This window comes from Rhododendron vialii, chromosome 5a, assembly GCF_030253575.1.
Source record: "Rhododendron vialii isolate Sample 1 chromosome 5a, ASM3025357v1".
NCBI classification, from domain to species: domain Eukaryota; kingdom Viridiplantae; phylum Streptophyta; class Magnoliopsida; order Ericales; family Ericaceae; genus Rhododendron; species Rhododendron vialii.
The window spans coordinates 1,280,161-1,305,696 of NC_080561.1; the positions used below are offsets into that span (position 1 = coordinate 1,280,161).

The 25,536-nt window shown below is 39.6% G+C and overlaps 3 protein-coding genes across 12 annotated transcripts; 1 reads left to right on the plus strand and 2 right to left on the minus strand.

The window, feature by feature from the left end:
- Window positions 1-1,078: 1,078 nt before the first annotated feature.
- Window positions 1,079-3,878, minus strand: LOC131325361 (protein BIG GRAIN 1-like A). Its single transcript, XM_058357571.1, has 2 exons — window positions 2,980-3,878; window positions 1,079-1,946 (listed from the first exon to the last, which is right to left on the minus strand). Exons 1-2 carry the CDS (start codon window positions 3,535-3,537, stop codon window positions 1,323-1,325), a joined length of 1,182 nt encoding a protein of 393 aa, XP_058213554.1. The 5' UTR covers window positions 3,538-3,878; the 3' UTR covers window positions 1,079-1,322.
- A 2,924-nt stretch (window positions 3,879-6,802) lies between these two features.
- LOC131325362 (protein Brevis radix-like 4) lies at window positions 6,803-14,542 on the minus strand. Of its 7 annotated transcripts, none has more exons than XM_058357576.1 (7): window positions 14,310-14,542; window positions 14,115-14,199; window positions 13,750-13,972; window positions 13,219-13,598; window positions 9,942-10,077; window positions 9,055-9,455; window positions 6,803-7,378 (listed from the first exon to the last, which is right to left on the minus strand). In XM_058357576.1, exons 3-7 carry the CDS (start codon window positions 13,870-13,872, stop codon window positions 7,285-7,287), a joined length of 1,134 nt encoding a protein of 377 aa, XP_058213559.1. In that variant the 5' UTR covers window positions 13,873-13,972; window positions 14,115-14,199; window positions 14,310-14,542; the 3' UTR covers window positions 6,803-7,284. The 7 variants fall into 7 exon arrangements, with proteins under 7 accessions (XP_058213559.1, XP_058213556.1, XP_058213562.1 ...); XM_058357573.1 differs by having other exon boundaries at window positions 14,063-14,199; XM_058357579.1 differs by having other exon boundaries at window positions 14,306-14,542.
- Window positions 14,543-17,690: 3,148 nt separating this feature from the next.
- On the plus strand, window positions 17,691-25,265 carry LOC131325363 (alpha/beta hydrolase domain-containing protein WAV2). Of its 4 annotated transcripts, none has more exons than XM_058357583.1 (8): window positions 17,691-18,156; window positions 21,189-21,224; window positions 21,358-21,436; window positions 21,582-21,636; window positions 21,736-21,852; window positions 22,934-23,098; window positions 23,668-23,911; window positions 24,901-25,265. In XM_058357583.1, exons 1-8 carry the CDS (start codon window positions 17,919-17,921, stop codon window positions 24,915-24,917), a joined length of 951 nt encoding a protein of 316 aa, XP_058213566.1. In that variant the 5' UTR covers window positions 17,691-17,918; the 3' UTR covers window positions 24,918-25,265. The 4 variants fall into 4 exon arrangements, with proteins under 4 accessions (XP_058213566.1, XP_058213565.1, XP_058213564.1 ...); XM_058357582.1 differs by having other exon boundaries at window positions 24,997-25,265; XM_058357581.1 differs by having other exon boundaries at window positions 17,780-18,156; window positions 22,931-23,098.
- The last annotated feature ends 271 nt before the right edge of the window (window positions 25,266-25,536 follow it).

The window sequence follows — 25,536 nt, forward strand, 5'->3', positions numbered from 1 at the left end:
GGGTGGATGACAGTTGTTTTTTAATTTTTTGATTCTGGCGGCATTTTTGTCTTGTGTCTTCGTAGGAGGAGTACTCTATTTTTCGTATTCCTTCCCTACGCCCCCTAGCTTCTTTTGTTTATGTTTTTAGCCCTAATTTACACTCAGGCATGTTGCTTTCTAATTAACGTACGGTTGTGGTAGCTTAGTCGGTGGATAATTCACGCTTAACGTCCAAAAAAAATTAGAGTTTCAATATGCTTTCCACATGTATCAATGTACTTTTCTGAACATCTACGCATATTTCATAGATATCAGAGCACTTTTTGCATATTAACTATTGTCCACTAAGGTGAGGATTTGGGGGCCTAGATTTTAAAAAGAAATCTTCCAAAAAATATTTTACTATTCATACTGTTAGTTGTCGAAACGGACGGTGAAATTGAGCGTTGCTATATGCTGGCTATCATTTTCAATTTACACAAACTTTGTGATTGTGAGGTTTATTTATTGTTCTAGACTAGGTGTAGTACTTTGTACAAGCTTGTGACTTGAGCTAGCTAGCCTCGCTTTTCTATACTCCTTCCGTCCCCGTTCTTAATTGATTCCAATCATTTTTTTCCATTTCAAAAAGATTGTCTCATTTCAAAACTAAATGGATAATATATAATGGATTTTCTCTTCTACCCTTCCATTTTTAAAAATTGTAGTACAAAAAAGTAAGAAAATATAATGATTGAAGGATAAAATGAGAAAAATAAATTTCCAAAAGTGTAATGATTGTGTTTTCTTAAATAATTGGAATCCCCAATAGGGATTAAGGAATAGGGACAGATGGAATATTTTCTATTTGGAGTTCAACCTATAATAATTATTTGAAGAAAGGTCAAGTAGTCCTTAAAAGTGGCTTAAGTGAACAATATACGATAAAATTTAACAGTTTTACTATCAAGATCTTCTATTGAACACCATTGTGACTTTAGGTTTTTTTTCCTCTGCTAATGTCCTTAAATTCTGTTTAATATACTCTTTTTTTTCCATCCGCAGTTTAATGTACCTGATTACATATTAACGTAGCAATAAGAACTAGACTTCGATAAACATTAAGGAACAATTAATTGTTAATCTCGCAAAGTCGACAATCTCCCACAACAGTAGTACTGACGTACCCACATCCTAAATACTACATAATGTGCATGCGTTAGAGCGAAAACGCGCAAAAATATAAGCAAACTGTTAAAATTCGCGACAGCAAGAATTCAGAGCGCAAACGAAGGAGTCCTACCGAAAGATTACGCGACCAGCTCTCATCATCAGCCATAGAACTAGCTAGTACTATCAAACTAGAGAATCAACCCATTAACAATGGCGTGATTCTTCTTCAGACTAGTAGTTCCGTACACCGGCAGCTCCTCCCGGTACGCCAATCCAACCCCGCCGGTCGCGCCGATGTTCTCCAGCTCAAACAGATCAGAGCTAGTGCAGCTCATTCCATCATCGTATTCCTCATCATCTTCATCCAAATCTTCGTCCTCGAAACCCCTCGATCGACATTTATCATTCATGTTCTTGATCACCTCCTTTTCTATCACTGTAATCTCAGCGATTTTTCGAACAATCGGGGTCGGCATGATCCTCGGATCCTCTTTTTTGCCGCATCGACGAGGATCTTCGTCAACGAGGCAAAACCTGACGGACCTCTTCGAGCAATTGTTATTACTGCTGGTAAATTTATTCGCTCTCGAGGTAGAAGAAGGCGGCAGTTTGTTGAGGCAAGAAGACCTCGAAAACGAAGACGACAGCGAGCACGTCGTCGCTTGATGATGATCCTTCACGGATCTCGATCTCCGCAGCGAACTCAATCCGTCGAGCGATTCCCCGCGCTTCCGATTCTTCGCGTTCCTCGAATTGAACAGCGAGTTGAGGAAACTCGTGATCCGACGGCCGGGTGAGATTGGCTGTTTTACCTGGTGGAACATTTTCATGAAAAACAATTTAAATTCGCAAGAAGAAAAAAGAGAAAACAAATAGTAAAAAATTACTTATTCTTTGTTATTCTCCAACATTATTACGCCACTGTTTCAAAATAAGTGAATACTGTATTTAACTTCTTCTTTTTTGCTCATCGGGGTGTCCGAAACATTTTGTCTCAATTAATTCTTCGGATACATGCAGGGAAAAATGACAGCTCAAGACGTGTTTTGATAATTAATATACGTCAAGAATAAGTTAAGAATATTTATTAATACTGAAAATGTTCTTAACGAATATTAATTATAAACATGTCTTTAACCGTCATTTTCCCTAAATGCAGTCCCCGTCTCACATGTACCGGATAAATTTTGGACCTAAGCCTTGTGGGTAATCTCAAAGGGAGGAGTGAATCACGGAATTTTACCAAATGTCCTCCCCTTAGAATCAACCATAGACCTTTAATTTCATTTGAAAATTCTACTTTTTGCCGCAAAAGAGTTGATAATAATAATCGATCTTGAGATGTTAGGAGAGAGCAACCTCTTAAGTGGCCAAGTCCCAAACTACAGTGAGATAATGCAAGAAAGTGCAACTATTATATATATTTTGGACATCTCGGTTCTTTATTTGTTCAAATCTTTCTAGTGGTTGTAAACATTGGATGCTTATGCTCTGGTTGAACCTCAACAACGAGAGAAATATTAACACAAGAGAATAATTAAGTTATGTACGGATATGGGGTTTTCGTCTCCGTCATTTGTGGGCTCTATCATGCGTTCGGTAATTTAAACCATCCAATTTTACAAGGCCCGCACAAATAGTGTATTCACGCAAAAAAAAAAAAAAAAAAAAAACCTGATCAGACATTTATATGAATATAAAAAAATTAAATTTTGGTTTATAACTTACTCTCATCCGGAAGTAACATACAGTAGTTTAAATTTTGTTTAAATTGTTTCGTGTTCTAATTATATATGCTCGTGCTAAAACCACTTTTTTGAAAAATAGTTGTAAAATTAAAATTACCTTCTTCAGATCGCCGTAGAGCTTCAGAGCTTTCGACTTGGTCCTCATCAACAGCCTTCCTTCGCGCTTCGGCGTATTCTCGTACTCCGATCCAACAGAATAATGATCGCTTCGAACTTGCTTAGGCCTTTGAATCGTGAAACTAACCGATTTCGAGCCGTCCCTGTGAACGGACTCCGTTTCGGAAGACGAAAACACTCCCCCGCAGCTCGAATCCGACGAGCTCGAGGCCGAATTGTACGTTCTAGTAAAACCTCGAGCGATAATGCGGCTCCGTTTCTCGTCGTTGCTCTCCATCCATTTCTCGAACGTGAGAGCTTTTCGGAGGCTCCTTTCGTCCTCCACGGCATCGTTTCGGTTTGAATTTGAGTTCCTCTGTTTCTTCGCTTTCGTTGTGGCGGTTGTTTCCGCGGCCTCGTATTTGGATTCGTCGATGGAGCGGTACATCGCGTCGAGGAGCGAGGAAGAGAACGACGGTGTTTTGCTCCGTTGCTGATGCTGATGCTGATGTTGATGTTGATATCTCTCTTGACGCAGCGATCTCTCCCAGTCGTTCATTTTACCAGTTTTTACTTCCAAAAGTTTTATAAAAAAAAATGTGCGGAATGAGGTTAGAATTCGAAATTCAAATGTGCTTGATCTCTGGGAGCTTTGAATGTGTGATGGTAGAGGAATTCAGGAGCATATGAGAGGAAATAATTGAGTGATGGAAACGTGGGATGAGAGAGAGAGAGAGAGAGAGTGGGAATATGATGGAGAAGCAATGAGCATTGAAGATGGAGGGACTGTATTTTGATTCTTTGGTTGGTTGGTTGGTTGGGAGAGAGAGAGAGAGAGGAAAGCCAAAATCCACGGCTTGGATTTTGGGAAGAAACAGAGAGAGAAGTGACTGGAGCACACAATGCTGCAAGTGTGTGGGGGTTGCTCTATTTATTGGGTGCTCCTGTGCATATTTGCGCCCCGTTTCGCTAAAAAAAATGGTACTTACTTTTTAAATAAGTAATATATTTATTTTTTGAATTAAATGTGATGTATTTTGAAATATTGATCTGTCTCATAAAATAAAAAATGAGTACTCACAAAATAAGAACCTTAGCAGAACAGAACCTTGTGCGACTATCAAATGAGTGATTACTCAGTTCTCCTCGAACATAGTCATGTGGTGTTGTAGAAAGAGAAATTTTTGGTGTCGAGCGGATATTACGTGGCAGTATCCGTTGGCGATCCGGACCGTCCAAACGTGTTTTAGACGGCCCAGGTTTATTCTCTCTCTCCTCTCATCCCACCACTCTCTCTCCTATTCTTCTCTTTCTTAAATCCGGACCGTACGAAACATGTTTGAACGATCTGAATCGCCGACGGAATATCTCGTGTGTGATACTCTACCGGCACCCAAAAATTTCTCGCTACAAAGACCTCTATCACCAAATATTTACGTGGAATTCATGTACTTGGTCAATTAATACGGGACTTACTCAAATGCATAATGGTAAAGACTTTCAGAGCATAACGTGACGGAGCTCAAAAAAACAAGTAGTACTAATATTCTTCCCTCTCCAACCCTCTTGATGAGAGGGAACAGGTCACCTCAAGACCGAATCTCTCGATTATGTGGGTCTCGTGAGAATCTTGAGACATTGATCTGAAAATTATAAGTTCAATTTATACCCAGTACTTAAAATTATCTTTTTCCTGAACGAACATAATCCAGTTAATAAACCACCCATTTAAGATCTGTTGTGTATATCATAATCGAGCATATAGTTTTGCCAACACATTTTCTAATTTTGGAGTGCATTTATAAAAAAAGTTAACTGCAAAAATCATTTTTCATTGATCGTCGAACTTATACAATGATAACACACGTCAAAATAAAAATAGGCCCCAACCTGCGTGACAACAGATTCCTAAGTTCTTGGCGCAAAAGAATTGTCGCTCCGCAGTCCTTGACGCAAAAGAAGCATCAAACAAGCGATAGTTTACAATCACACACAAACACTTATGCAAATTCACTCACATCACATGTGAACCAACGCCAAAGAACCATTGAATAAGCAATATTCCTATAGTCACACATTAATACTTATGCAAACTCGCTCACATCCCATGTGGGCCTATATGAGATTTGAACGAGTTTGCGTAAATGTTTGTGTTGCAGTAATATTATTGCCGAATAAGTTCCTGTATATAAAGGAGTACCCGCGCTTGAATGCGATTGTAAATCAGAATGTGGGTCATGACAACTTGGTTGACTCTGCGCTGTGTGGAGGGTCAATTCCCTCTGTTATTACGAGTTTACCACCGTTTTCCCCAAAGTCCCGGAATCCAGTCTCTTCAATTTCGAAAATTTATGTACCTCTGTGTTGAAAAATTTTTTGATCTCATACAATTCAACAGTTGAAAAACCCCTCGTATGAAAACAAGGGTTTTCGGCAAAGGATCCTGCCTTCAAAGTCCCACTCCACGCATGCCAAAAGGCCCAAAACAAACAATTGGTGGCGGGACAAAAGTCCAAAAAGTAAACCATTTTCTACTGTGACAACTGTCGATCTAACCACGTACAGCTGAAATTATTCGGATCCTGAAAACTTTCAAAAGGACAACATTATTCTTTTTGGAACTTTAAAGTTCATCTCGAATTAAATTTTGATGATCGAAATCGTTCATTTTACAAGGAAATGTTAATAGAATACTCTGTAGACTTCGAGCAAATTCAAGTAAATCAGACATCGGGAATCAATAAGTAAATCATGTGTTTTTTTTTTCCCAGCTACTAAACAACGTATATATACAATTTAAAAGATTCGCAGCAAGAGTATTTGATTCGATCAGTAAATTAGTGTTGCCCGATCGACTCTATTTTCTCTATTCCCCATCTTGAAAAGCGTAAAACGTTCTTGCGATTTCTGCGAATGTCTATTCCTCATCTGAAAAAGTATAAAATCTTCTTGCGATTTCGGATAACATCAAAACAAAATAACATAATTATACATTACCCAAGCTTCAATAGCCTGCTTAGAGCAAGTTTATCAGTAATTAGTTAAAAAAATTTGTAAACAGTGCATATTTTTTATGTTACCTACTCATATTTCTTTTAACACTATACCAACACTATCTATTTAACCTATCATCTATTAAAATATACTTCTTTCTTTCTCAAACAGTGCAACAAAGTACAGTTTACAAAAAAAAGAAGAAACAGGAAGAGAGAGGGACGAAGAGAGGAGAGAGAAAATAATGTTATATATTACACATCTGATAAACAGTTGCTAGGTAAAAGTGTCGAAGCTCTGTTCACAAATTCATTTTAGCTCTTTGTTTACCTAATCAAGTGTAGGGCTACTTTTCCTCTTTTGATGAATTAAAACGGCTATAAAGCTAATTTAGCTTTGCTGGTAAAGTTGCTCTTAGTTATGTTGGGATTTGTCCCACATTTGTTAATTATCTTCTCCAAAACTAGTATATTAGTCTGGATGGCCTCTCCACTTTTTGCCAATTGGTTTGGAGTTAAATGCTTTAACATGGTATCAGAACTAAAGTTTCAGAGAATTTATTCCCCTTACTTGTGTCACAAGTGCACCGTTATTTGTTGTGATCCAAATGTTATATGGATCATTTGTTTACCTCTCCACGTGCGAGTCGGGGGTCGCACCTTGCGGGAGAGTGTTGGGATTTGTCTCACATTGGTTAATTATCTTCTCCAAAATTAGTATATAAACCTGGGCGGCCTCTCCACTTTTTGCCAATTAATTTGGAGTTGGATGCTTTAACATTTTTTGGTCTCATACAATTCAACAGCCGAAAGGCAAAAGAGATATGCATGTCTTAATTAAGAAAATCTTATTTGCGGAGGAGCCATAAATAAAATTTATGGCGCTCAATATCGACCGTTCAAAATACTTTTAGACAAACCGAGATTGCGCAGAGCCAGTGAATAAGTTTCCCTTTCACATAGTTTGCAGGTCAAAATCCAGTACTCGTCTTCAACTTGTATACCCAATAAAACTCCAAATACAGAACTCATATTCTTTTGCAGTAAGCATTTCTACATCACAAGGATGATGCAGAGAGAGAGAGAGAGAGAGAGAGAGAGAGAGAGGAAGGGGGGGGGGGTGGTGGTGTTTAGAAGTAACTGAGAACCCTGGACGCCTCCAATATGAATGCAACTCTTCACAAATAATATAAAGGTGCTAGCAGCATCTTGTCATGGTCTTGAAGAAGAAACTTCAATGGGAATCACAAAGAAGAACTTACGGTGAAGGAACCACTTCCTCTATCACCAGACCAAAAACTACTTGAAACCATCTAGTCACAGAGTCGATCCAAGTATTGTCTGTGTATCCTGGTTCGATTCTCCTCCCACCAGAGTCTAGCATGCACCTCCCCAAACTTTTCTCGACTGCAAACCCAAATGAAATTTAGAGCGAGAACTCAATACGGTCACAGACAACAATACAAAACAGGATTAAGGAGGAGCGAGCAAAAGTATTTTTACCATGCTTCATGATTTTCGCCTTTAACTTGAGACACTGGACAGGTAAAGGAGGGGGGAGGGGAAAAAGCAGCATAAGCTATGAAATTTCATTTCCAAGTTAAATTTCTAATTAGTGCATTCCGAAAGCTGAAACACTTTAGAGTCATGTTTGGTAACGAACATCAGTTTATTGGCCTAGACATTGGGCACGAATAAAGCCCTTTAACTCCCTATGTCAAACTTGTTCCTAAACCTAAAAAAGGAGAATGTAAACTATGCTACAACCACGCACTGCACAAACAGTTACACAAACACTCACGTGATGTGGGGGCAGCCACACACACTGCACCAGAGTTTTCCTAATCCAAGACTACGGCAGCTGCAAGAAATTCACCAAACTCAGTTTGACTCCCAAAGTGACTCACACGCGGCATTGTCAAGTAGTTATGGTTAGACTTGAGAGTAAGCAACTGACTGCATTGAAAGCCAATTGTATTTCTACTGCAGAAGAGAAAGTTCCACCGGGACGGATCATCTTTAGCGCATCAAATGTATCTGTTCTCTAATACCTAATTCACCGAGTGACAAATCATTTCACAATCAATCTCTCTCTCTCTCTCTCTCTCTCTCTCTCTCTCTCTCTCTAAATTCTCTATAGAAGTTACAAATAATCTGCAGCAATGGCTCAAGCGACCTACTTTTTACAGTAGATTTAGTACCACGCCGCTGATGGCTCAAGGGACCTACTTTTTACAGTAGATTTAGTACCACCGCTGACCAACTTTCGCGTAAGCTACCAACACGCAACGCAAGTTCACTTGACTTCTCCTTTCTATCCTAATAGGAAACATATAAGGCATTTGACAGTTCAACTGTAAAATGACCCCCCTTGTTGAGGTAGTATATGCTGGTCAGCTGGTGTAAAACAGTGGGTCGCCCGCTTAAATCATCAAACCTTATTTGATTTCTCATCTATCCAGAATTAGAAATTGGGTTTGATAACAATTTACCCTACCCATTGACACTGCCACATTGACATGTTTATGATTGTCTGACAAACTGAGCAGCGTTTTTAAGAAAACAGATTAGTATGTTTCTTCCATCTTAGTTCTGCCATCAACATAGAAGGCTGCAAATTTGCACCTTGACTTGCCTCCTTCAAATGAGGAATCATTGCGACGATTCATTCAACTCAATTACTGAACAAAGCAATATGGAAAACAAGAGACATGATGTTCATTCTCTACCAGATGGCTTAAACTACATTTTTCATTTATGCGAGCTGAAAAGCAGAGTGTGGGTTCATTGCTGGGCTGTCAACCAGCACAATAGAGCTTGTCTAGGAAAACTTATTACACTCAATCACCATTCACCAGCATTACGCAGCAAAGCTCCTTCATGAGAGGATTTAGGATTCACCACTTTGGGGTGCGAGCCTTTGGAGTTTTGTGATTATCATATATATGACTCCCTAGTAATAAGCAAAGAGTTTTCTGGAAATTTCAGGAGTCCTTGGATCTAGCACCATCTTTACTAGGATACTAGAACAAGGTATGCCCGCTAAAACAAAATTGATATAAGTGCTTACACAGAAAACTAACCTGAATCTGACACGTCTGAGTTCCCTTTTGCCACCAGGCAGTACTCTGATCGTAATATAAACCCCTGGTTCATCCTGCTCAACCCATTCAGTCTCTAGATCACTGGCATTGCTAACGGATAGCTCTCCAGAGCGATCTGCATCTCTTGATGAGCTAGTCCTTATTGAAGCATCTATTGATGATGTTTCAGTCTTTGCTCCACTAATGCTCGATAGTTTTGGTGTTGAGGTGGTCAGTCCGGAGTCATAGTTGTAGCGTGATTGCATTGGATGGTGGTCAAGTGAATCTGAGGATGAAACACTCATTCCAGTTCCCATGGGTCTATACATAGTACGAGGTAGGCGTTCTCTGCTCAGTGCCGGTGTAATTGGGCTGTCTTCAGCTGACTCAATTTTTTGACACTGTAAATGCAGGATATGACGTAAGACCATTAAATGAAGATATACCCTTTGAATTTATGCTACAAGTGATGACACGTTAGAGCTTCTACATGGCATGGGTTACTATTGCTATATTTTAGCATGAAGTTGCAAATTTCCATCTCCCGTGACAAGCTAAAACACATGGTATTATAGCTATGTCTTGTGGCAAATTTGACAAAAGAAATAACTATTGCTGTAATTTACCATGCTTATTTGCAGAGCCTTTCCCATCATGTTACCCTCATATAGCAACTCAACTATACATTATGTGCAACAAATAGGAGAAATAGCACTTGCACCGTTGGAGCAACAATAGTAAGATATAGCATTTTAACACTATTTGTTGCTAAAACACAGCAATAGCTACTCATTTTGCTATTGACCTATTTGAGATGCTCTTAAATGGCCATTGAGGATTTATATTCAACGTTAGTTCCGTAGTGAAGCACAGATTCAAGAGCACACCTCATCTTCGGATTTGGGAGTGGTTGGAAGCGGAAAAGCTTGGCGGCTTAATCTCTGCACATTATAAAGTTCCATTACCCTGTCATAATTCTCTGTCCACCATCTTTGGGCTTGCCATTTGTTGAACATTTCTCGGCTAATCAACAGATATAAACTTGCCATCAAAAGTCTTGGCTAAGTTTGTCAAAATAATGGACAAGTGAGAGAATAACTTAAAAAATGTCGATTGTCTCCACTATTCATGCGAAAAAAGGTGAGGCAATCAAATGGCGGGGATGATCACCAAAAGTACCTAGTCCGAAACTCAAGGGCAAGAAGGCCGCCAAATTTGAAAATATTTGATTAAATCCATGTGAAATAATATTTTTTTAACACATTGTTAAAGTGATTCAGGCCTATTACTTAACCAATAATTACGAGGAACTCCTAATCATCCTACTAGGTAATTTATATATAACTGTTACTATTTTTAAGTGTCTGTCCACTAAATTGGACCCACTGGAAAACTTTTATTGACAAAAGGAGTGCCTACTATAAAGCCAAAACCTTAATTGCCTTTAGTGGAAGGAATATGATATACTTGCAATGACTTTGCTTAGTGGGTATCTCATTCCTTAACAAAGCAGCAACGACATACTTAATTACGTTCCTCATGACACAACCAAATCACACAAACAATATCATGTGGCGGATATATGTTATTTTTGGTTTAAGAATCTCCCAAGGGGTGTCGACGAAAGCCATAAGATTCTTCATTCATTAACTTTGGCCTTAATCCCTTGTGGACAAGAGTCATGATTCCAAGATCATCAATCAAATATACAAAATGCACTCTGTAAATGCAATAAGAATTTCCTGCGGATGCTTATGACAATGCAATCAAATCAGAATTGTGTCATCTTATATTTCTTAGTAAACAGACAAATCTGACAGCCCCATTGCCTTGTCCCTTGTAGTAGCCCCATTTCAGGCCCGCTTCTGTTATCACCCTACTTTGTAAGTGACAAACAATACAAATCCTGCTAGGTTGTCCTGTTGAATCAGGATGTGAAAGCGTGATTAAAATAAATAAATAAAACAGGATGTGAAAGCTCCATGGGCCCATGGAGCTTGGGTGGAGTAAGAATTTTCATTCGGTGGAGCAAAACTTTTCTTAAAAATTCATTCATGACAATTTTAGAATCTTAGTGCACAAATGGAAGAAAAACTACAACTATACATCTATACAAAAGAACTAGGGCCCTAAGAACTACTAAGAATTAGGGGTTGAAATCAAAACCATAGCTAATTATTAGGGACGATTCGATGACGAACTTTCAGAGCCATATATAATAAGGTATAGTATAGTAACTTATTAAGTGGGTTGAATTGACTTATATGTACATAGCTAGCCTGCATACATAGCCATAAGGATGGGAATCTAGGCAGTCCTTCATTAGTTACCAACAAAATAATACAAATTTGCCTTGCAGATGGATTTGTGTTTTCCCATGGGTGCCTAGGACCTAACATGACATTGCAACAGTATGAGAATCGTTGCTATTTTAATCTTGCTAAACATGAATGTGAATTGGTTGTCCCATTTTCAGGTCCCCCTTTGTCATCACCCAACTGATGAGTGAAAAAAAACACGCACCTACTACATAGGAAATTTGGAATAGAGCTATATAGCCCTGACTGGAGAACAAGAATGTGAAAGCTCCGGTAGTTCGGTTGGTTTGCTCCTTACACAATTGATCAAAGTTCACATCTCGAAGTCAAGCATGAGTGGTTTGCCTTTGATAGAACCGGAGAGAATTAGTCGAGGTGCGCGTAAGCTGACCCTAACACCCTGAAGGTCAAACCAAAGGAAAAATAATAATGTGAAAGCTCCATAGCATTGTCCCTTGTTAATGAGAGAGGATGCGGATACCATGTGGTCCTTTGTTAGTATTGCCAAACAAAATGACAACAAACAGTCAAAAGGTGACAAGGCAAGGAATTAGGCGTGATGGAGATTGAAAAAGATGGCAAGAGACCAATACCCGACAGGACAGCAACACTTGGTAAAAGCCTTCACCAACACAATCAAAGCACACCCCACTGAGAAGTTGCAATGAGTTCTCCTTTTGGACTTTCAGAAAGACACCCATTTTGGATCCATTACTTTGTGATAGTGGGCGAGTAAAATTACCACCAACCCAGGAAACTTTTGAAATGAGCAGCAGTTTCTAAGGCTCTGTTTGGATGGAGCTCCCACGTTACGGTTCCGTACTTTGGAGACACCTTTTTCTATAAGGTGGACCTAGACACGGATCCAAAATCTTACATGCAAATATCTACACAGGGAGCCAAATCTGAAATCAATCTTAATAGTTAATACTACATTTTTAGCAAGACTATTGGTAATTGTTCTAGGGTAGCATTTTATTGTGTTTCTTGGTAGGGGAGCATACAGTATCTATATTTGTCCCAAAAGTGTAAACCGCCATTTATTATGACACACAGAAACGAAAATACAACACAAACCCGCTATCATACATGAAGATGTAGCCTTATGTGCTGCTTTACTCCAACAAAAGAACCTGATAACTCTAAGAATATCACTATTAACCTAAAATACCTTAATTTGTCAATGAACATAAGAATTCTTCCAAAAGTTGTGTTTTTTTTGATAACCAGGCGTTTGAGTCAGTTTACGCCTACCCTCCTTTCACTAGCAGGGTCCCACTTAAAAGCTATGTTTGGGACATTTCTCATATTGAACTAAGCATTCATGCATCCGTACAACATGCCCGAGGGGCACTTTCGTCAGTGAAAATGTTTCAAGAAATAATAATGCATATCAACTACCATGGTATGATGGTAAGCATGCCAAATCTATATTCATTGAAAACTCTAGGGGAAAAAGAAAAAAGATGATAAAAGGAATAGGTGGTTAGGCGCCTACAAATCAAATTATCAAAGTGCCACACTAATTAAACCCATTTAAAAAAAAAAACCCAAAGGGTTTTGAGCAAGTAGGTATAGAAAAATTAATACGTGCTTCTCCTCCTTTGGGTCGTATATTCGAATTCTACGGAGGTTAAACATTTTAAACCTTAGCCATTAGAGAGTTTGTTCAATCATTAACTTCAGTGCTCCGAAATTACTCAAGATGCGCAAACTTGTCCGGACATCCGGTTATTAAAAAAATAAAAAGAAGAATAAAATAAACCCACTTACAGTATTAAACACTGAAGACACGTCCGAATGACACGTAAGAAGATCAGGACCGTCAAAAAACAGAATCAGTTACCTAAACCGGATGCGCTTGAGATCGTTGCCGCCACGTGGCATCGAAACGAACGTGATGAGAACTCCGGGCTCCACCTGAGCGACCCACTCCTTCGGCTCGTTCTCCTCCACGAACACGATCGGGTCGACCCGGCGCCCGCTCGCCGACGCCGGCGTCGCCTCGCCGCTCGATATGCCCTTCAGCCGCGCCTCCAGCTCCTTCCCCCACTGCCTCGACGAGCTCGAGCTCGAGCTAGCCGTGCGGCGGTACGACCACCGGAACCTCTCCGACGACTCCGACTCAGCGTAGCCCTTGCTGTTCTGGTGCTGAATCGGTGGCGCCGCAGCACACGGGTTACAGGTCCGATATGCTCCTGATGCCTTCAATGCCATGTCCTTTATCTGCAAATTATTCAGAACAGTGCGCGAAGAACAATTAAACAAGAAACAAATAACACATTGAACAATCAAGCAAGAAGCATTTGACTTCTACGTGGTTCCTAGATGTATGTAGTGTAGATATGTAGTGTAGAGAGAGAGAGAGAGGAATTGCCTGAGTGGTGAGAGATTTGATGGCTTGCTTGCTACTTGCCGAGTCATGGCGGTCGACTTCCTCAGGTTGATGAAGCGACTCATCGCCGCCGGGTTGCTTCGGGCGAGCTACACACGTCAGCATTCTCTCTTCTCCAGTAGCCGATAACACAAACCCTAATGCGTTTAGTTTATATGTCTACGTACAGAGATGGATTAGGAGTTTATGAGCTCGTTCGAAACGCCTGCACCATTAGATACATAATCAACCCAATGCTTTCACAGAGTCATGTATGGATGCAAAAATACTACTATATACGTATAGAAATTGGGACCTCTGAAAGGCAAGAAATCAGTAAATGATGGAGGATTGAGCTTGGAATTAACTGCAGATAACGAGGCATCAGTGTGCCCTTCTGGGTCAGGCACTTAAATGCCCCACCATAAATCACGCTCAGAAACACCCAGATTCCTGGAAATTCAATAACTACAAGTCAAAAACCCAAAAAAAGAATGGAACCAAATGGGGAAAAAAGGAATCAAATTACGAACGAGCTTGATGGAGAAAGTATTTATACACACAGTCTGTATATGGTATCTGATGGATTTTGTATTTGTTTGTGGATTTGGAATGGGTCCAAAATTCTGATGCGGTTGGTGGTCTGGGGTTGAGGAGGGAGAAGAGAGGGTGGAAGATGTTTGTCCTCTTTATGATGTTTTTAATGGCTCCCCTTTTGACAGGTAACCGGAGATGGAACCGGCTGCGACAGTTGGTGGTTTGGCGGGTTGATTTGTGTTTGAGCTTTTGCGGCAATGGAGAGAGAGAGCTGGCTTTTGGGCCTGGGCCATTTTTGGGAGAGAAGAATAGGATTCGTTTTGGACCCAAAGTTCGATGCCAATTACGACGCTGACAGCCTTGAGGATTAGAAAACCTTGAGTAGTCAAAACTATGTTTACAAAGCCCAATGAACTTTGTTTCAGTTATATGGAAATGATACGAAATGATGGAAAAATCAATTTTTTCTATAATTTTTCACGTGTTGTTATCAGGTTTGTAAGAGCCCATTTTAGAACACTTTTTTTTTTTTGATCCGCACATTTATAAATAAAACGTCATACGGCATCTACAAATTTCAAAACAAAACCACGAAAAGGAACAACAAGAAGAGCAGGAAGGACTAATTGTAGCCTAAGACCAGGAACCTTTTCACACCGCCACTTACTCAAAGGCAGGGTCGGGACACGTAGAGTATGAATCCAGACAATAATTCCCTTCGAGAAACAAAACCCTAATCGTAGTGATCAGTGCAGCACAGTGAAACCTATCATCCCCAATACAGTAATCCAAAACCAAAACGCCGGCAAAACAAACGCAAAGTTATTTGCCCACCACCGCACCCTCCGGATCTGGGGGAAACCCAGACCGAAAACAAAGCCGGACTGAAAAAACAACCAGTGAAAACAAAACCAAAACAAAACCCTTCCAGAAAGGGAAAACCCTAACCCCAACACCCCATTATTACCTCGACGCCGGCCACCATTCACCGGATCTGAGAGGAAAAGGCTGATTCTGGACGAAAACAAGTCCACCGAACTCCGGCCGGAAGCCCGAGCACCAAGAAACTGAATGCCTAGAACTCAGAACCACTTACCAAACCAGCCTGAAATAGATACACCAAACGGAGAGGAGAAGAGGAGGAGATGGAGAGAGGGGGGAGGAGGGAGGAGGAGGCGGCAGCCCCCTCCCCCAAGCTGAAGAGATAAGGTTTTGGTCGCCTGGAGAAAGAGGGGATTTTTTAGAGAGAGAAAGGGAAAGGAGTATTTAGAACACCTTCTTAAAAAATAAGTACTTATTTCACATTTTCAAACTAAAAAATAATGTAAACGAAAAATAAATTTTCAAATTTTTTTGCACCATATTAAAGATCTCATTGAGATCTCTTAAACAAGATCCATATTGCATATTTTTATATTTCAATAAGCCCATTATTTTGGAGCTTGAAATTGCCTTCTTAAAAAATAAGTACTTATCCGGCTTTCTGGAACGGGGCCTAAGACCCACCAGCTTTGACTTTTCAATGGAAATACTTTTCTGCAAAATAAGTTTTGAAAAAATGAATAAATTTTTATTTTCCTACAAGATTTCCTGTCAAAAGAAAACACACAGGAAAATAAATTTCGTTTTTTTTTACTTTACCTCACTTCACTTTTCTAGAAAACCAATTTTCCAGACAATATTCCCCTAATAATTGAACGAAGCCAAGGGTAATGGAAAGAAACAAAAAGTATATAACCACACCATGCTTGCACACTTATACGCGCATAAACGTGTGGGACGACACATTGCGGTTCCACACATTTATGTAAATTTGTTCAAATGCGCTATTTGTACAATGTTTGATGTACCCATAGCAACCCTATTAGAGCAAGTTTACCAGTGTAAATGTAAACTACCTTGTGAACAGTTCTCAATTCTATTTTAGCTATCAACTTTTCTTTCACAACTACACCAACACAATTTATTTTACCTATCATCTATTTTTTTTTCTTTTTCCAATATTAAAAATAAAGAGAGGAGAAAGGCGGAAGGAGAGAGAAAAGAAACAATAAAAAAAGAAAAGAGTATGAATATTTCTTAGGTAAAAATAACTAAGAACTATTCACAAATTGGTTTTACCTCTTCTTTTACCTAATCTAGTGCAAACAAGTTTTTCGTGATTTTTCTCTTCAAAATAGAGAAAAATGTATTTTACATTGTTTGAGGTACTTGATCAGAGGTCAAGAGTACAGTTGTGCATTTATGTGTAGTTATGACTTTGTAGGGGAAAGAAATGATATTTACATATATTAGTGGGAACCCGTGCTAAAAAAATGATGGTATTTAACTTCGAAACTTTGGTTTCCTAATGTTTTCCCCCATCATTATTAGTCCAGGGATTATCTGCATATATACTAGTGGGAACCCCATTTAATTTCAAAACTTTGGTTTCCTAAATGCTTTTCCTCCATCATGATTGGTCCAGAGATTTTATGGAGAAATATCACCAGATTGTGATCATATGTTTTCTTGGGATAGATAGAGCCGACTTATGAGAGAAACCAAAGAAGTCTAAGCTTTGTGTCTCCAGAAAAAAAGTTAAAAAATGGGGTTTCTAAATTCTAAAAACCCCTATATATATATTAGGTCAAAAAATATTTACTCTAAGCATTCTTTACTCAAAATATGTCCAATTCAATTTTTGTAATGGTAAATATTTTGTAATGAATTTTTTTATGAAAATCTTTGTTGACCAGCCTTTGTATGAAAAAATATAGAGTGTGTCTCGTTTAAAGAATTCACTCCCGACCCCTGAAAGTTATGAACCAGCTCTAAGTATGAATAGACAAACCGCTATATATTCTGGGATTGTGATCATATGATACGATGAGGTTCAAATCATATATCAACGAGTTAAATTTATAAGTTTACTCTAGCTGTTTCTTAAAAGGATATTCACACTTGATGGGTACAATTTTTCTTCTAATTATAAATCGAGCACCTGACCAAAAATAAAAATCCAAACCATGAAATGACAAAAACTAATCGCCCTTCATTCTAATAAATTTTTGGGATTTTCTATTTGTTTTCCCAGTACAGCTAAATCATCATTGAACCGTTTCCTACCCTCTTGGTTCAATCATCATTCCATAATACTGGGATTAATAAAAGAGGAAATCTTCTTTACGGAGCATTCCGTAAAGAAGATTTAAGGCGCTAAATTGCGCGAGTTTAAAAGTATTCTGGACGGATCGGATTGAAGAACAATTGCGACTGCTAACACTTATTTTTGACCGATTAAAATTGAAAACATATTTCAATTTTCAATTGCACAAATGGACGGATGAGATTACGCCGGGACTTGATCAAGTTTAAAATCGAAAAAGGGTAGGTAAAAACAACTGTTCCAGTGTCACTTTCCAAGTGTCAACCCAACAAGACGACCTCGTTTCACCGGAAAAGTAACAGCTTTTCTCCCTATAACTCTTCGCCAGGAATTAAATTGAATTGAATTTCCTACCACGTTTCTCTTCACCTCCTTTTCCTTTCCTTCCCGAGCAAAAGCATCGCAATCGATGCATTCATAGCGAGGTAGAGAGAGAGAGAGAGAGAGAGAGAGAGAGAGAGAGAGTAGAGAATTGAGAATTGGAGAAATGGTGTCGTACGTGAACGTGTTTCTGTACGGGGTGGGAGGCATAGTGGTGGCCGGGATAGCGTTACTGGTGGCGTTCCAGGAGCGGCTAGTCTACGTGCCGGTGTTGCCTGGTCTCACCAAGTCCTACCCGATCACCCCCGCTCGTCTCCGCCTCAGCTACGAAGACGTGTGGCTCAGATCTTCCGACGGTGTCCGCCTCCACTCTTGGTTCATCAAGCTCTTCCCCGACTGCACAGGTCTCTCTCTCTCTCTCTCTCTCTCTCTCTCTCTCTCTCTCTCTCTCTCTCTCTCTCTCTCTATATATATATATATATATATATAATATATATATATATACATGCGTAATATATGTACAAATATCTTTGAACTGTAGATGTAGCGATCCAATTTAGGTTTAAGCTTCTGTGCATTCTGAAATCGCGTTAGTACCAGTGAATTAGGGTTTATCTGGCCAGTGAAATTGGAAATGAAGAGAGTTCTGTTGGAGTACACCCAAGTGGAGTGGGTGTGAGTGTATGGGATAAAACCCCTTGGCTTTTCTCCCTATTTTGGACTGCCTTTCGCCAGTGGTGGTGTGTGTGTGCTGAGACAGAGAGAGGGCAAGAGTGAGTGTGAGCGTAGAGCTCCCCCGGGGGGAGCGGGGCTCCTCGGAGATGCCCGAAGAGACTGTCAGAGAGCCACCGGAGTGAGGGAGAGAGAGAGAGAGGAGTGGGGAAGCCGGTTTGTGGCTATCCCGGTGAGGTTTTTTCATACTTTATGTATGTGTGTTATATACATAGTGGAGTTTTTGCTCGGATATCTCTCGTGTTTATGTGCTTGGTTTGTTTGCGTGCTTGTGCTTGGGGGTGCGGATTTGAGGGGGTCGGGTCACGACCCAACAAGTTCTAGTCAGATGATAAGGTTGCAAGCGATTTCTGGCGAATTAGGCTTTTGAAAGGTATTGTTTGTTGTGGAGTTGGGGATGGTTCATGAGCTTGTTGTGGTCAGTGAAGTTGGAAATGAAGAGTGAAATTCAGATTCTAAGGTCACAAGCAGTTTGTGGTGAATTTGGGAATTTTTACTTTATGGATGGTTGTGGACTTAGGCTCAGTGTTTACGAGCTTGTTGTGGTAAGTGAAGTTGGAAAGGAAGAGTGCAATTTAGATTATAAGGTCGCAAGCGATTTGTGGTGAATTAGGCATTTTAAATGTATTGTTTGTCGTGGACTGGGATCAGTGTTCATGAGCTTGGTGTGGTCTGTGAAATTGGAAATTAAGAGTTGAATTCAGTTTCTGAATTGGGTAGAAGCGGTCTTAGGTGGAATAGGGTTTGTTTTGGACTCAGGGCTCATTGTTCATGAGCTTGTTGTGGCCAGTGAAATTGGAAATGGAGAGTTCAGTTTATATTCTAAGGTCGTAAACAGTTTGTGGTGAATTTGGGATTTTTTACTGTGTGCTTTGTTGGGGACTTAGACTCAGTGTTTATGAGTTGGAAATGAATAGTGTAATTTTGATTCTAAGGTCGTTAGCGATTTGTAGCAAATACAGTATAATCTTAGTACAGTGTATTTGTAGCGATCAGTTTTGGTTTATGATATTTCGCATTTATAAAGTATTTGTATCAGTGAATTAGGGTTTATGTTCTGTTCGATTTGTCGTGAATTAGGGGGTTTTTACTGTATAGTTTGGGGGCTTAGGGATCAGTGTTTGTGAGCTTGTTGTGGTCAGTGAAATTGGAAACTAAGAGTTGAATTTAGTTTAAACATTGGGGATAGAAGCGATTTCAGGAGGGACAGGGTATTTTTGCTGTTTGGTTCATTTTGGAGTTAGGGCCTGGCTCACTGTTCACGAGCTTGTTGTGGTCAGTGAAATTGGAAATGAAGAGTTCGATTTGGATTCTAAGGTTGTAAGCGATTTGTGGTGAACTAGGGTTTTTCACTGTATGGTTCGTTGTAGACTTAGGGATCAGTGTTCATGAGCTTGTTGTGGTAAGTGAAATCGGGAATGAAGAGTGTAATTTTGATTCTGAGGTCGTTAGCGATTTGTATTGTTTTTGCTATTTACATATTGTTTTTGCTGTTTGGTTCGTTTTGGAGTTAGGGCCTGGCTCACTGGTCACGAGATTGTTGTGGTCAGTGAAATTGGAAATGAAGACTTCAATTTGGATTCTAAGGTCATAAGCGTTTTGTGGTGAACTAGGGTTTTTCACTGTATGGTTCGTTGTGGACTTAGGGATCAGTGTTCATGAGCTTGTTGCGGTAAGTGAAATTGGGAATGAAGAGTGTAATTTAGTTTCTACAGTAGGGGTAGAAGCGATTTTAGGAGGGATAGGTTTTTTTTGCTGTTTGGTTCGTTTTGGACTTAGGGCCCGGCTCACTATTCGTGAACTTGTTGCGGTCAGTGAAATTGGAAATGAAGACTTCAATTTGGATTCTAAGGTCATAAGTGTGGTGAACTAGGGTTTTTCCCTGTATGGTTCATTGTGGACTTAGGGATCAGTGTTCATGAGCTTGTTGTGGTAAGTGAAATTGGGAATGAAGAGTGTAATTTTGATTCCGAGGTCGTTAGCGATTTGTAGTGAATTGGGGTTTGTTTCTGTATGGTTGGTTGTGGATTTAGGGATCATCATTCAGGAGCTTGTTGTGGTCTGCGGAATCCGAAATTAAGAGTTGAATTTAGTTTCTAGTTTCTACAGTGGCAGTAGAAGCGATTTTAGGTAGAATAGGGTTTGTTTTTTGTTTGGTTCGTTGTGGACTTAGGGCTTACTGTTCATGAGCTTGTTGTGGACAGTGAAGTTGCAAATGAAGACTTCAATTTTGAAGAAGCGATTTTGGTGCATTAGGGTTTATTTTCTGTTTTGAGTAACTCATTACGTTCTTGGGGCTCACTGTTCATGAATTTGTTGTGGTCAGTGGAATGGGAAATGAGTGCAGTTTATATCCTAAAGCTGCATTGGAAGTGATTTTTGGTGAACTGGGGTTTGTTTTTGCTTGATTTTGAAAAAACACTAGTTTGAAGTTCCAAACCCTATGGAAGCACAATTTCATATGACCTCTCAAGCTCGGGAAGTCATTTGCAATGGCATGCACAGCATGTGTGTGTGCCCTTGTGATTGCATGAGTGTAGTTTTTGCCGCTACCTTCCTTATTACTCCACCACAGCAATGGAAACTGCATGCTAGGCGTTTCCTATGGTAATTTTGTTTGGTATCTTTCTTGTCTGCACTTTCTGCATATATTGTTGGGACACCTCACAATAATTTAACAGAAAGTAGTGCATGTTTTTTGCAGGTCCAACTATTCTGTTTTTCCAGGAAAATGCTGGCAGTATCCTTTTGTTGTATTCCAGAACATATGCATTCGGTTATGTTGCATGTTTTTATTTATTCTGTAATTTTCTGCGCCCATGAAGTTTTGATGGGGCCTATTCCTTTTGGACTCCTTTACTTGCTTCCTGCAGATATTGCACATCGTCTTGAAATGGTGCGCATAATGATACAGAGACTGCAATGTAATGTTTTCATGCTTTCCTACAGGGGGTATGCACTGGTTGCATTTCTAATTCACAAGTTTTTGGTGCTTTTACTCTCATTTATATGATTCTAGCAGCTGAGTTCTATTGAATTATTTGGACTTGTGGTGATCCTGAATGGAAACTTGTTCACATTGTTCACTGGAATACAGTTATGGAGCTAGTGATGGCTACCCTTCTCAACATGGTATCACAAAGGATGCTCAGGTTTGTTTTGCAGTACCATTGTCATCTAATATTGTGTTCGTTCGACATTTTGATTTCTCTCATATTGTGGCAGACATCTTTGCCTTTATTTTTTATTAGGCTGCGTTGGATCATCTGGTTCAGAGGACTGATATTGACACTTCTAGAATCGTTGTTTTTGGAAGGTCACTTGGGGGTGCTGTGGGGGCTGTCCTTACCAAAAACAACCCTGAAAAGGTATACCTCTAATAACAATTTTTATTTTGGCTGGTGTTTAATATGTCTTTTTCTCCATTCTGATTCTTGCCAGCATCTTCACGTGACACAGAGGGTTGCCCATGAGGGAGGTTGTTATGTAGCTTGATAAATATTGTTAAACCTCTGTCCGAGCTTTTTTAATTTTTTGGGACAACTGGTGATACAACACTACACAATGCACGAGGCTCCCACTTACAATGGGGTCTATGTTGAGGTTTATACTAGGCATCCCGACTCCACTTTTTGTAGAGAAGGTGAATCTGTGAATAAAACCTCTGCCTCAGTGCTGGGAGGAGCATGTGCTGCCTTTCAACAAGTGGAGATCACAGCCTTTCTCTTTCGTGTCACAAACACCAATGACCAATGTACTAACTTTCCTTCCTTTTATGAGAAGCTGAATTGTAAATGAATTTCTCGACCTTGTACATGCCTTTTAATTGTTAACTTTTTCAAGAAATGAAGAAAGTAATGGTAACTTCATGCTTTATTTCTGATGTGAGGTATTGAAATATCTTCACTTTGCTTGGATGGACTTTTTGAGAGTAACTCTCAACTCTCGGCACAGTTTTCAATAAATCTTTCTCTCTATCTCTCTCCACTCATTACCACTCCAACTCTCAAAAATAACTTTCTAAAATCTAAACCAAACAAAGTGATTATTATTCTTTGATTCCCTTCAACAATAATACTTACTTTGCCTTGCCACAGAGAATGTGATGACTGAATGTATTTCAGTTCCTCCAAGTTCTTAGTTGATCAAGAAGCTAGTTACTACTATTCTTTTTCCTCCTAGTTCTCATGTGTCAAGAAGTTGTATTTTCTTTTCTCTTGAGAGTGAGTTAGTCGATATGTTCGAGCCCTAGTATGCTTGTGTTGCCTTTTGTTCACTATAAGTTTAGAATCTGAGGCTCCATCACATCACCATGAAAGTGGCTTGATCACTATCAGTTCTTCTGCCATGGAGTTCATTTCTTTGTTGATGTCATTTTTATGATTGCCAACCTATCTACTAAATGCCCTTGTCCAATGTATATCATTGTTTAATTTTCTGATTTAGCAGGTTTCCGCGCTGATATTAGAGAACACTTTCACATCTATTATGGACATGGCTGGAGTTCTTTTGCCCTTTCTGAAATGGTTTATTGGAGGTAGTGGCTCAAAGACTCCCAAGGTTCTTAATTTTGTTGTCCGCTCTCCATGGAGTACGATTGACACCATTGGCCAGGTGAGCAACTAGTCGGTAATGCCCTTGCTGTAATCTTGTAAGCCTTTTAGATTGGATTGCATTGACATTTCTGAAACAGTGTACAGAATGAAAAGTGACAGCTATATTCTTGTGAAGAGCATAATTTCATTTTGTTCTCAACTTTAGTTATCGCGCTCTATGATTTTACAACGCCACTGGTGATCTTAATTTACATATTGTTATTGCATGCATAATGCTTTGGAGACTGCTGTAGTAATATCTAAGTGTTGCAAGACACACTGCATATCTGATCCGATCCTTGGAACCTCTGCCAGGATATGTAATCTACTCTTCGATTGGATTTTAAGAATTTTATTTCTGTGGTAAAACATTTGCCTCTATAGTATTCCTGAAAGCGACATGTTTCCTACCTATGGTCTACTAAGAATATAATTTATCTGCTTAAAAATTTGCCTTGGTGTCTCAATGGTATATCTTAAGTGAGATTTTTTTACTTTGATGTTGCTTTCGCCATCTCTGACCTTTCCGCCTTCTTGTATGCTCACGTCTTTTGTGCATCACACTGTTGTTTGCCGTGTCGTCTGCAGATCAAACAGCCAATCCTTTTCCTCTCTGGATTGCAAGATGAAATGGTTCCTCCAGTCCACATGCAAATGCTGTATGCTAAAGCAGCTGCACATAACAGGCGGTGTACCTTTGTGGAGTTTCCAACCGGCATGCATATGGACACATGGCTGGCTGGTGGTGATCACTATTGGAGAACGGTTCAGCTGTTTTTGGAACAATTTGTTCCGCAGAACAGGGATGATGTATCTTCCAACCAGGGCAACGGTAAGTTTTTGACAATTGAATATTTTTCGCAAGTCCTACTACAGTATTACCGCTGCCCCCGCGGTTTCTTCTGAACTGAAAAGAAGAGAAACCGTAAAACATGCTTTTTGCTAGGGTCTTGCATAGAAACAGTCCACTGTGCTGTCAAAAATGATAAATAAAATACTAAGATAATGAGATTCCAGATGCACACTCCCATCACTTTTCACATATACGAACACACTTTTCAAGCTTATTGATGGCCTAGTGGCTGTTTTAGCATTCTCTCTTCTTTTTTTCTTTCTTTTTGTACGTAACAGACAGTAAAACAACATAAAGTTATGGACGGTGAGTTTTTCTGTGAGGGTGGTGAATCGTCCTCTAAGAGCATTTGAGAGCTTTGGATATCATGTTTTATGTTGAGTCCTCATATTGGCGGCCCCGTGTCCTCCACCCCACCTTCCATATTGAAAACACATAAAATGCATCTTATACAAGAAAAAGAGATCACGCATGTTCTGTAAACTTGTGTTTATTTCATCTTCTGATTCACGGATGTTGGTAATTCTGTTGGCAATTTGCCACAAGTACTTTGTGTTTTGTGAGGCTTTGTATGGCCTTGTTCTCAGGCTTTGGCCTATTGCACTTCCTTGAGGTCAATCTTTATGCAATCTGGATTGTCACTTTTACAGTAAATTGGCTGATTAATTCAGCCCCAGCTTTTAGTCATGTTGTCTGCCTGTAACTAGGCGTAGAGTTGCACAGCTTATCTTGAAATGTGTGTTACTGTTGAAAAATACTTGGTCGCCTTCTGTGATGAAGATTTCTCACAGCATCGTTTATTCTACAATTTGAAACACTCTCTCTCTCTCTCTCTCTCTCTCTCTCTCTCTCTCTCTCTCCGCTTTCAACTCGTCGTTGCTAGTTTTTTCATCATTATCATTATTTTGCCTTGTGTTAGTTCGTGCTTAGCATTGTTACCTTCAATGTTTACGCTGCACTGCTTTCAGATGCTGAGGCAAGGTGACTAGCTGAGGTTGAGACTCTTGTGGCGTAATACGTTTGGCCCCCCCCCCCCAAACTGTTTGTACCTTTTGACATTGCAGTGATTAAAAGCTATTTGTGATTGCTACTAAGAGCTGCTGCATCCAGTTCTTATCTAGGAAACGATTTTCGGTTTTCCAGCCTGCGAAAATTGACGAAATGTGAATGCCCTCGTCTATTGCTCGAATTCCGATTCATTTTACTGACGATCTTTGAATGGAATAACAAGCTGTATGAAAGACAAAGATATATAGGAGTTCTGAGAGTTGACCAGTTGAACTTTCTGTATCTGTATTTTGGTGTAATATGACATGCTCTCTTTTTTTGCGCATTTGTTTTTCAGGCATTTTTATAACTGAGAATGGTTGGTCAAGAGATGGCAGAGTTCATCTGTGTTTTCTGTTTTTCCTTGGCCAATCTTATGAGATTATTTGATGCGCACACGTACTTATCTACCCTATTGCAGCTTGTTGAGCATTATCAAAATCTTTTGTCACAGTTTGATTCGTATTCAAATAACTTGGTTTTTGGAAGTAGTTTATACAATCAAATTGCGTTAACCTAACGTTTTCAACTGTCCCTCTTACTATCCAATGCTTCGA